At 44.2% G+C, this 12,583-nt stretch overlaps 1 protein-coding gene across 3 annotated transcripts in view; it reads right to left on the bottom strand.

Moving 5' to 3' along the window:
* PRKCZ (protein kinase C zeta) overlaps window positions 1-12,583 on the bottom strand; it is a 1,951,357-nt gene that overhangs the window by 608,820 nt on the left and 1,329,954 nt on the right. For all 3 annotated transcript variants that reach the window (XM_069610174.1, XM_069610176.1, XM_069610175.1), the window contains one exon: window positions 7,489-7,620. In XM_069610174.1, the coding sequence (XP_069466275.1) occupies window positions 7,489-7,620 (132 nt within the window). The remainder of the gene's footprint in view (window positions 1-7,488; window positions 7,621-12,583) is intronic.

Here is a 12,583-nt window from a genome sequence, read left to right as displayed (position 1 = left end):
GCCTGGTGCCCTGTAAGAATCTGAAGGAACCAGGCAGCCAGGGACATTAGCAGGAGAGGGGGGGGGGGGGGGGAGAGAAAAGGCAGGTCTTGAAAAGCTTCTGGAGATCTAGCTCAAGTCCGAGAGAGGCAGGGAGGCCATTCCAGAGGGAGGCATCTGTGGAGGAGAGAGATCTACCACCAACTCTCTCCTTGAAAAAAGTGTCTGAGCTGCAGAGAGTTGGAGCTAGAAGACTGAAGGGCTCTAGCAGGAAGGTATTTAGGGAGAGAGATGTAGCCGAGTCCCAGGCCCCAGAAAGCCTTGTGGATGATGCAGAGGGTCTTGAACTTGATCCTCACAGCAACCGGGAGCCAGTGAACAGATTTTAGGGCTGGAGAGATGCGGTCCCTGGGCTTGAGGCCAAAGATAAGTCTTGCTGTCCTATTCTGGAATAGTTGAAAGGGGCCAAGGGAGGAGTTAGGCAGATTGAGGAAGAGGCTGTTGCAGTAGTCCAGCCTGGAGAGGACCAGAGCTCTGGGCACATTGAATTTCTGGGGAAAGGTGAGGAAATGGAGAATGCCTTTGAGGAGGTGCAGCTGAAAGTGGGCCCCCTTGGCAAGGTCAGTGATGTGAGGAGATAGAGGAGTCGAAGATAACACCAAGGTTTTTTGCCCCACAGGATAGTGGAAGGGTGGCCAAGGTGTGGGAGCAGGGTCCTAATGAGAAAGACCTTGGTCTTACTGGCATTAAGGGAGAGATTGTTAGCAGTGCACTATGCCTGAATAGCAGACAGGCAGTCAGGAATGAGAGAGGAAAAGGAGGCGGCAGAGGATGGAAGCATGAAGGAAAGCTGCGTGTTGTCCGCATAACACTGGAAGTTGGGAGAGAAGGTGGAGATCAAATAGGCTAGAGGGGGCTGGTAGATATTGAAAAGCCAAGGTGAGAGGATAGAGCCCTGACGGACACAGCAGGTGGAGAGTGAGATGCAGGAAAGAAAAGGGACCGGTTGAACCTGGCAAGGTCGGTCAGAGAGGAAGGTCGTCAGCCAGTACAGAGCGAAGTCTTTGATGCCAAGGGTATCACAGAGCTGATTTTAAAGGGTGGTATGATTGACCGTGTCAAAGCCAGAAGAACGGAAGGAGAGTTGGAGACCACTTCACACAATCTACACCCGCCAAAAAAGGGCCACCCAACCAACAATCGACACCGATGGTTCCTCCAATTCATGTTCAAATAACACAAGCTGAAATAACAGACTGAAGCCTCACCACAACTGACCGAGGAACTAGCCAAAGATCTCGACTTCAGTGTGTCCTGATTGGCCGATATGTCCTCCACAGTCGAGTCACAAACCACATTTTCATGCAGAACGATAGTCTAATAAAGGGGCACAAGTATGTTGTATTCGACAGCTGCCTGGTAGAGATTATACTGATGCTGAAATGTGTCCATCCAGTGACGGGGGCGGTGGGGGGGCAGTATGCTGGCAGCCTTTGGTGAATGTAACTTGTGTATCAAAAGGCACCAACGTGAAAATCCAAGCCACCTGTGCCCAGCTCCATGCTACATTTTCATGGTCTGCCCAACCGATGCTGGGCAAAGTGCAAGCTGGAAATGTGCATCAGCTTTACTTTTCAGTGGTTCTACTTTTAATAAATTGTCCAATTTCTGTACATTGGTGGGACTTCAGTTGCTCTCTAAAACGCAGTACTGCAAATATCAAAGAGAATTTGTATTCCCCGCTATTAGTCAACCCTGGGAAATTGAACAAATGTCAATTGAAAAGACATTCTCCGACAAACGGTTCAGGCTAGCTGGCGATGGACAGTGCGACAGCCCCGGATTTTCAGCAAAGTACTGCACATACCACTTTTAGGACATGGAAACTAAAAAACAATGGTGAGTTCTGTGGTCGTATAGGTGTCCGAATGTAAATCCTCAGTGGCCATGGAGAGACATGGTTTTATCAAATCCCTAGAAGCTCTCCAATCGAGGGGAATGCAAATAGACCTCATAGCCACCGACAGACATGTTTCAATAGCCAAGAACATGTGAGAGCAGTTTCCAAATATTCACCATCAATTTGATGTATGGCACAATGCCAAATCAATCAAAAAAATCTCAGCTGCTGGAAAAATAAAAAAGGTTCTGAAAATATTTCACAGTGGTCCCAGTCTTTCAGCAACCATCTTTGGTGGAGCTCCAAAACTTGTGGTGTGTCTGTTGATATTCTACTAGAAAAATGGTGCACAGTAATGCACCACTGTTCCAACGTTCACTCGTGGACTGAAAACCTACATTTTCACCAATGTGCACATGGACCTTTATTGGAGGAGCAGGAACACAAGAAGAAGTGGGTGGTTCTATCTTCACCTCCACAGCTCTTGAGAAGATCGTGTTTGATAAAACTCTATCAAGAGATCTGAAGGGACTCACAGAATTCTGTCACACAGGAGATTTGGAGGTGTTCCACAATATGTGCCTAAGGTACAGGCACAAGAGATTGCATTTCAGCATAGACGGGATGCAATATAGGACATTACTAGCGGTCTTAGCGCATAAAGAGAACGTAGGGAGAGAGCAATCAAGGACTGCAGGAAACCTTGGGATGCTTTGTTACACAATGGCCTTTACGAAAAGAAGCAAAAAATGGGTGGCCAAGCCAATATACCAGGAAATGGAATTAGATTTTGTGAAAGACTGCATTTTGAGTGTGTTGGACATACATACTCATGGAATGGGTCATGGATTTTGTTCCGAGGACACATACATTGCCACAAAACATTGCAAACGTGCCCTGTCCATCGAAAGCAGACCTCGTGGAACAGTTCACTTCCCGTTTCAAATGATTAGCAACTATTTATTTTTTTAACAATGTTTATATAAAGTGTCCAAATAAAGCATCCAATTTGTCTTTTGAAATGTAACATCTCTGTCCATTTTATTTACAAGAAGTGCCTTTTGGAGAATGCCATTCAGTGTAACGCTGTGCTTTCACACTTCCAGCTTTCATTGAGCTCTTGTGGGTCCTTCACTGATCGGGGGAGGGTCACATGGATATTGGCATGAAAGCAACTTTGGGATTCTGCAGTTGCCTTACCAAACACTTGTCCAAATAGCTGAATAAATATGTGTCCGACAAAAGGAATGAGACCTAGGCTAGATAAGATACTTGGCACGCAAGACCTAATGACTGTAAGCAAAACAGCGCATCAAAGGGGATTGTTGGTGAGAAATAGGTGCATTCTGACCTATATTTTTATGCTGGCATGTGTTAGGGGTCGTTGCTACCGGATGCCTTATCACAGGGGCCGATCTTTGATTTGCGACCCTCGGAGTCTTCTGATTTCAAACGCAGTGGGGGTAGGTGTCAGTGTTACAGGAATATATGACCAATCCTGATTAGGTATATGGGAGGAGAAGTTGAGGTGGTGCAGGGTTAGGGTCTGGCGACCAGATGCGTTCAAAGGGAACAGGGGTCATGGGTTCAGGGGTTCAGGGGACCGCAGCCTGGCAGGAGGGGGTTGCAGCAGGGCTTGCTCTGACATTCTCGTACCAGCACATTTTGTCAAGGCACAAGACTCGCGACTTGCGAAAAATGTTTACGTGATTTGCTGTGTGAACAGGAGAAGGGCTGAGCTGACATGTTGTATGGGCTGGCTGTGCGAGTCGCTGGGAGAGTGCGAAGTTCTCCAGAGGGACATTATAAATAAGGCATTTCGAAATAAATTAACTGTAACTGTTCTCATAAAAAAAAGTAAATCGCTAGAAATTTTGCGTGGCGTTGGTGGATGGCAGCAAACCATTTGTTTTTCAAAAATATTTCAAATGCCACTGTGGTCTGAAGGGTTATTCGCTCCCAATGGATGTGAAGGTCAGCACGTTTGAATTTTGCTTGTGAGCTGTGCACACCCACGCATCGTACAAGGTTCGATTGTTTTTCGTCCTTGGAATAAAAGGAGTATTTCTAATGGAATGAATGAAGGGAGGTGTGTAATACCGTCAAATATGATAAGGTTCACCATTCCAAAACTGGACAAAGGAACATGTAATTTCATTTTATGAAAATGTGTTGATCTGAACGGACACTTTGCGTTACGCTGAGAGAATGGAAATGCTGAATATTATGTACATTTTACTGTAGACTATTTTATAGACAAACGAGTCAAGGTTTCATTTTCGGACCGTTATTGCTGGCTTATATTGTAATGGATTGTTGTTTGTGGCATATCGCAACGACACGCAAAAACAACCTGTTTGTACTTGTCTTTGTCCCTTTCACATGGCCAGTCCAGCATCGAAATGCATGTAGTCCACATCTGGGTTCCCCCAGGTTCCACCAACGCCAAATTCTACGCTAATATTTTGTTAAAATGCCGTCTTTGTGTTCTTCGAATTCTAGCGTCAGCTTCCTCATCCCATTGCGAGCTAAACATACTCCATAGCACTAACCTCTCAAGCAAATTGTAGACTACTTTCCACAATGTTTTCTCTGTGTTTCCATTGTTTCACGACTGTGTTCATCATTAGTTTTCACAAGGTGCAGAATTAATGGGTAAAATGATAAATTCTAATAAAGAACGGCAACTGAGACACATTTCTGTTATATTTTCCACACAGCTACATCCTGCCTTTCTGCGAATGTCATCGATTCCGTATACCAATTGATGGCTTCTTTAACCGTCAGCTGCAGATACACTTAAATGGCTGGATAACTATGATGCTGTTTTGGGACGATCGCCCCGGGCCAATATGCCCTTTCGCAATACCAGCGATAAGGAGCAACCCGACATTGTTTATGATGGCCTAGCACCAAGCTGATGCCGAAGCCTTGCGATTCATGGATGCATCCAATGTGCTTCTTATACCCAAAAGGAACACTGTGTGACTCACGATAAACATTTGTGACTCACGATAAACATTTGTGGATCGAGAACAAAGAAAGAAATTACCAATGTGGTTGAATATGGCAATTGCCGGATGTTCTCAGAGCGTGTATTGTGAAATAAAAGTACATTATAAATTGCAGAGTATTGCCATTTCCCTTAAAAATCTAGTTTAATATTCAAAATTGTGACATGCTGTGTTGTGAGAGGATGTGTTGATATTCTGGGTTCTGCGTCAACTGACATCCACACGTAGGTGATGACTGGGCGCGTTTGGCTACGTTGCCCAATAATGTCATGGAGATAGGCGGAGAATATCGCTACGTCTGGTGAGGTCAGCCTCAGGGACAGGGGATATGATTTAGTGCCGCCAGGGCAGTTCACCTTAGGGCGATGCGGCAATGGATAAGATTAGCACAAGATGGTCATGCCCTGCTGCCTGATTTCGCATGTGTGAAAGTGAGGAAAACTACGGTAAGGTGCATTGTAAATGTTTGTACGATCGATAAACGTATGCTTAAAAACACATGCCCAAACCCTCGGGACAGTATTATTTTTGAGCGCATTATTCCTTTAAGACTTTTGCATTATTTCTCATTGCCGTAATTACTTTCACTCATCTGACACTAGTCTTGTGAGTCTGCCACTCTGCCTGCATTATGACGGTACTGCCTCTCTAGGACAGTAAAGTTATGCCAAACGTGCAGCTTATCAGAAATACTGCATGCAGTATCTCGGAAATGGTATCCCATTGTTTAATTACTTAGGATTAATTATATGTAGTTGTGAGTTAAGGGGCAAAAGGGGGGAGAGGTTTGGGGTAGGGTTGTTAATGAAGAGGAAGGGGAGGCATGGGACGGAACCTTCCAACTAAAAATAATAAGAAAATAAGAGTGTAAAAATTTGAAGTACTAACTAACAAGTAAATGAACACCAAGTAATTTTTTTCATTGAATTAACATGGAACTTTGAAATATCTCACCTCATGGTAAAGCAGAATGAGTCCCTCAAGTACATCCGGAAATCCATGCATAAAAACCATTGAGCCAAACATTTGCTTGCTTCACAATTTGATTTCAGGTGGTTCACATTGAAGCTCCTGTTTGTTGCTACATTGACTCAGGACATGCCACTGTCGCTCCAGGCTGGTCTACCCCTGCTTTTTTGTTGCTGTGTGGAGGCGTCCTGTCCCTTCTGTTCTGGACTGGCCAGCTTCTGCATGGTTCTCCGCTCGGCTTCCTCTTAACCTTACAAGTCTCATCGCTGCCTTGGGCTTCCTTTCACCAAGTTGGTGTATGGATTCCCATTTCCTAGTATGTTAGTGCAAATTTAAAGATGGGATGGTATGTGATGTGCTGTACTGTTTAAAACGGGCCCAATGAAATCGGTACAAGTCCTGGCTTCTCCACTTGACCAATGTTTGATCTTGGACAAATCTCTTTACCTCACAAGGCCCATTTTCCCCTAACTTATCAAATTGAGATCACCAAACACGATTCAGTTAAGTTGCACCATCATACTACATAATAAATGGCCAGATATATGTTTGTCAGAAGCCGTCCTGCCGCTTCGCCTGTTATTACCACTAGAGGGAACTGTTGCTCCTTGAGGGAGAATGTTTGGAACGGATGTAAAAGCTTTGCTATTCAGCACCTTCTATTATTCAGCATCTCCAATTGGCAGTAACAGAACCGTTAAGGTTCATCCAATGCCATAGAAAGTTGTGCTGGATAGTCCACTTTCTGGATGGTAGGTTGTCGGTAAACGGAGCAAAAAGGCCAGGTTATTTGGCTTTTTTCGTTCGTTAACCAGATCTTAGCCACCCAGATAAGCATATATGCTGGATAGTCTAGTGTTGATTATCTGGCTTCTTTGGGGGTTCCAGTGATGCCAGATAAAGGTTTTACCATACTATGAATGGGTGTGCCAGCATGAAGCCCCGCACCTTTCAGTTCAGTGGGCTTGAGGTTTACTCCGCTCCGCATACCTTGAGAGGGATAGTAAAACGAATGAGTGAAATGCACGTCAGGAGCCACAAAGGCTTACTGTGGGGAAAAGGGCATATTGTAAACTACAGAACACTAGTAACCCATTTAACACGTTATGGCATTTACAGTCAATGCTCCAATGAGTAAGAGAATGCATCTACACAGAATGTCATATTGAGAGGATAATCACAGTGTGCTATAAAGCACAGAAACATGTCACCAGCAGAAAAAGTGAAGCTGATCCTCTGATGTTCAACGGAAGCAAGAGCCCAGATGTATGCGTGATGGAGCTCAATTCATCAATATGGCAAGAGTGGTGCATTTAATTAAATGTGGGACTCAATGACCAATGTTATTAACTGAAAGCAGATGGAAGTGGCCTTTTCAATAATTGTAAGTCACCAATCTTGTGGAATCGTTTTGGGTTTTTTCCCTCGAATTAGTTGGTCCTTGCGAACTGTGCGTTATTCGCCTACAAACATGAACACACTGTGCTTATATAGCAAAAGACGACAGACCGATCTCCATTTGTGACCCTTCCTCTAGTGAGCATATTGTGGTTATATAGTAGGGAGGATATTTCAGAAAAGACTATCAAAAATATGTCACAGTGTCACTGTCCGATGCAAACTTACCATAGGCCTTTTGCAGGTCAGTGGGACGAGTATGTGGCAGCGTTTATGGACCAAGAGTTTGCAGGTGATACACTTGTAGCCCTGCCTTCCGAGGCCCCATATCCTTTCACTGCATTGGCCACAGTATGCTCTCTGTCAAAAAGCAAGAGTTTTCCGTCACCATCTTTATAACCCAAGCAGTTTTTGGATGCAATAACAGTTCATGGATTCAACACAAACTAAGCGCAATGTTCAACACAGATAATGAAATAAGACTGTTAGCCAAGCCTTCATGTAAACTGAGTGATTCCCACAAAATAAATTATTACTTACCCAAACCTGTTCATTGCTGTAGGACCTGTCCTCTCGAATACATTCTACCAAAATCATGTTTATCAGGATCATGAGCCTCTTATTTAAAATAAATATGGTTTATTACTCATGCCCACATCCCCAGAAGTGCAATACAGTATGTTATGCCACACCAGAGTTTTAGAGTTTTCTGTTCACCCTTGGGTAGTAACTCACAGGTGCTGCGGGTGTGAATCTTTGCTCATCTCACTAATGCGATCTGTCACGAAAGTGACAAGGATCAAGAAGAACAGGCTCAAAAAAGACAAACCTTTATTTTGGGAGTTGACTCACAGTGTACAAACAGATAAATGTGGACCGATACATCAACTGACATTTAGGACAGCTAATCAAAACAAAATCTGAGCTTCCACATCCATGGACCGTCTCATCACTGGGGTGGGTCTGGGGGATCTGGGGAGAACTCCTAGAAGAAGACGGGACACGCTTAATAATTGATCCATTGAAAGAAGCCCTAGACAGAAGCCCAGACAGTCTCATCGCTAGTGTGGTTTGCTTTACCTCACAGGTGGGGATCGGAAAACAGAGACTTACCTTCATTTCCCCCCATACACTTACCTGTGATATTAGATGCATTTTGAAAGATATGCTCGTCTCTTCAACTGAACGCAGATGTACAATATCTAATTTTGGAGACACTATTTTTGCCAAAAGTGAACTGCAATTGTTATAGTCTGAAATGAATCTGTATTTATTGCAGGTCTGTGGCTGGGATTTTCAATTGTTTCTACCATCGAGCACTGTCTGACTGTGATATGCGCATTTATATTATTTAAATACTGTGCACTAGAGGGCCAGAATTACTGTGGATGGCTGGTATTGGCCTGGATTATAAAATAAGATGGAAGCAGGTTGTGTCTAGTAGGACAAATGTGTTGTGCAAGTACTGGGAGACATTCACTGTTTGTTAGAATGTCTGGTTCCCTCCCGCTTGTAACTATATGTTGTGTAGTGCACATTTAATTATAGGGGTGAGGATGAGAGTTCTCAAAGACATTTACTGTTTTTATATTATACTGTGTATTATGTGCTCAAGTACTTATTTGATCTCAGAGTTTTAGATGTGTACCATAAATAATGTATATATTTTTCAAAATATCTGGGTGGTGTATTTTTCTATTGATAATTGTATGGATTAATTGTAACTTTGTCAGCCTGCTACCTCTTCCTGAGCATTACGTCTGATCACAAGCTCCATTTAAGAAAGCTTTGGCTTTCTTTTTGGTTTGCGGCTTTTGCTAACCCCAGTGTTAGTGGCTGTACAGTCATGAACAGGAGGTTGGTACAAAAACTGCCTTAACATTCAGTGAGTGTGTGATGGCTCCCTGCCAAATGAGGGCTGACCAGTGGATCCTCCCATACAATCACCAAGCCCAACAGCCAATAGCTAAGGGTGGCCCTTGGCCCCCATGGTCACTGGTCTAGATGTCCCCAAAGTCAGTCAGTGGACTTTCAAAGTGTGGCATCATTGGGACATCCGACATACAGTAGCTGAATAACCAGCACAACCCATTAAGAGCAGTAAAGTTCTGCTACGGTAACTCAAAGGGACCAATTACTGTAAAATAACCTGTCAAAATTGTCCATTAACTGGAATCTGGTGAGTGTTTGCAGAGTATATGGAGAAAGTCTGGAACCATATATGATCGCAACATGAGAATCCCAGTAGTTGACAGTAGGAACTTGTGGATGAGGTTGTAAATAAGGTAGAACTCGATTGAGCCAAACAGAATAAGTGAGCACTGTAACCCACCCAGCCAATTCATTGCACCTTACTTCCCCAGGCACAAAGAGATACACAAGCGTTCTTAGGAGCTATTCATAGAGGACATCATTCTAATTTGGGTAAATATTTCTTCCAAACAAATATCCACTCTACGTTTTCATTTAATCTGGCATGTTTGAAATTTTAAACCACAAACCTTCACTACCGATCTTGGACAACACAAATGTGTAGTGGTGTGCGAGAAAGAGCAAAGGGAAACATGGCGCCGATGCGCGGCCATCTTGGACATTCACTTCCATTACAGCAATGCAACAGCAATGAAAGCCTACATTTTCGTGGGTTCAGCAAGTAAACATGTATTTCTACAGCAGAGGAAAGGTCACATATTGATGTCAGATTAACTAACTGTGGCAAATAGTTGTATTGTCTGCCGAAGGACAAGCCAGAAAGGGAGTTGGAGCGTTTTGCAGGTGCAGTGATAAGGGGTATTGGGAACGAAGGCAAGGAGAGAAGTTGTGTTTTTTCCACTTTGAGCTGGAATTTTCCTCTCTTTGATCCTCATGCTTACTGTCTGCTCTTCGGCTGAGGGAAGTCTGGTAACCTATGAGGGGCGGGGATTAGCCCCATAAAGGGAAGAGGTATTCCTCTTGGAAAAGCAGCTATAACTTGGACCCTGCGTGATGCAGTCTCACTGAGAGGGAGGACGCTAGGCTCCAGACTCTGTAAGCACACATTAGCTCTTTGCCTACCTGCTGTGGGATTAAGCAGTGTTGTGGTGGCCAAGATGAAGGTGTCTTCTGCAACTATGCCAACGGTGATGCTTTTTTTTCTATGTTTACGTATGACTATGTGTTTTTCTTTCTTTGTGTATGTTATGAGTGAATAAAGGGCCTAGAACGAGCCATTCATATTATCATTATAACCAGTGTTTTATGTGCAATTCTTTGCCTACCCGAGTCAAATAACTGAATAACTGATTTTGCAAGGGTCCGGGGAACCTAAGTTCGAGGTCTCCCCACGTGACCAAGCAAAAGAAAAACAATTGGTACTGTGAACATGGTCTTTGTGCTGGTATTGATGCCAAAGACCACTGCTAGTCTGATATACGAAAAAGGTATTGGACTAGGAGAGGCAATCATTTGGAAAGCGAAAAGTGTGTGTTAAGGTATTAACGATAGGGACATGAAATATCCATTGGCTAAAATGAGCTCACTATTTAGGAAAAAAAGAAGCTCCGCAGGTGGAGGCTGTCCTGAAGTAACTATTCCGGGGTGGACTAGGAGTCCGTATGACAAAGTCACACAGACTTGGGCATGTGGTGCGGGCTTGAGCGAGGAATGGGATACCAGTATTGGAGAGGCAAGTCTGGCCTGAGCGGTGGGCTGTCTGCAACAGGTGCTGGTGGAGAAAGGGAAAGAGTGTTCGGCTTTAGGTAGGAAGGGCTGGATCTTGTTATATGCCTTTTGAAAAATAAACCAGCAGAACGTGGAACTACAGGTGGATGTCCTGCGATTGGAAAAGGATCTGGCTGCTGAAAAACAGACTGAGGTGATGCAGCAGCTCCAGATGAAATTGTATCAATCATGATAAAGCAGACAAATATCAAGCGGTAGCCGAGCGAGATGCTGTGATGGTTGCTCGTTACAAATATAGAAAGAGATGAGGGCGAGTAAATTCACATAAGGTGGCAAACGTGATTGCTTCGGCAGGGGTGTATTGGGATTCCGATCATTGAGATGGAGATGTATTTGACAGTACTAGTACCGAGAGGGGTTCAGAGCCAGAGGCGTTGTCCAAGTCGGAATCTGGCCGTAAGGTGGTCATTGTTAAACCCGTGGTACATATAAGAATGGGTCGTAATTCAAATAATTCCAGAGGAGGGGTGGTGGATATGGCCACACTCTAGGATTATTCACAGCAAGAGATTGAAGCAGAGGGCTGGTGAACCCTTGCTGATCTGGATAGTCAGGTTATTTGATGAAGGGGCGGCAGGTCTCAGCGTAGATGTGACAGACTCTGCCAGGTTTCTACCCCTTGACGCAGGAAATCCAGGTACAGGAGATTCTACGTGTAGGCCCTCCTCGCGAGGACGATGGCGGTGAGGTTCAAATGTCTTTGTTAGAATACTTACACCCTTGGGCCGCCAATTGTATCGCCTCAGATTGGCCTACCGAGGAGAAGAAATGGTATACGTTAAAAGAGGCTATAAAAAGAGTGAGGGAACATGCCATGAAAGAGGCAATTCATCTAGCTACTCCAGTGCATATGGGGGGTTGGTGGCATCGTCATAATGACCCTATTGGTGGGAATGACTGGTACAATAACGGATGAGGTAGTGGATGCTATTAGGCAATTGGCCGATCTAGGAGAATGGGAATAGGCAGAGGAACAACCACGAGAGAGGGAGAGCTTAGTGAAAACACACCCCTGGAAAGAGGTTTGATTGCCGAGATTCTCACGTATCCAGAAAGGATATGTTTTTAGCTTTGCTGAAAGATGGGAGTGCTGTGGGAAGATGTTGATGGGATCGAGAAGCAGGAAATGTATCAATTGTATAAAAAGCGGGGTCTAGATGGGAAGGAATGTTATAAACAAGTGAAGCGGCAAGAAGTACATAAGCCCAAAAGGGTGGAGGATTCTTTTGCACCGCCTCTAGAAAAGGGAGATGATGTGTCTCCAGGTATGTCCCCGCAAACCCAGGCGATTTATGCAGACTTGAAGAAAATGGTGAGTGCAATGATGGAAATGGAATCCTAACACACACACTCAAAATACGAATAGGATGATGGTCAAACTCCGGTAACAACTGTCCAAATTAAGGTAGACAAAAGGCCTCACGTAAAAGTTTAATTATTTTGCCAGTCATGAAACATACAGGAGGTCAACGTCTTAATTGATACCGGAGGCGAGGCCTCTTTGACACTTGGAAATCCTTCAAGGTTTAAGGGACATTTCACAATTACAGGGTTAGGGGGCAAAGAGACCCCTGCCGTCCAGGTGAAAATTGATATGAAAATC

This window comes from Ambystoma mexicanum, chromosome 8 (genome assembly GCF_040938575.1).
Source record: "Ambystoma mexicanum isolate Mex_15411 chromosome 8, UKY_AmexF1_1, whole genome shotgun sequence".
NCBI classification, from domain to species: Eukaryota; Metazoa; Chordata; class Amphibia; order Caudata; family Ambystomatidae; genus Ambystoma; species Ambystoma mexicanum.
This window is presented reverse-complemented; position numbering and strand designations above follow the sequence as displayed.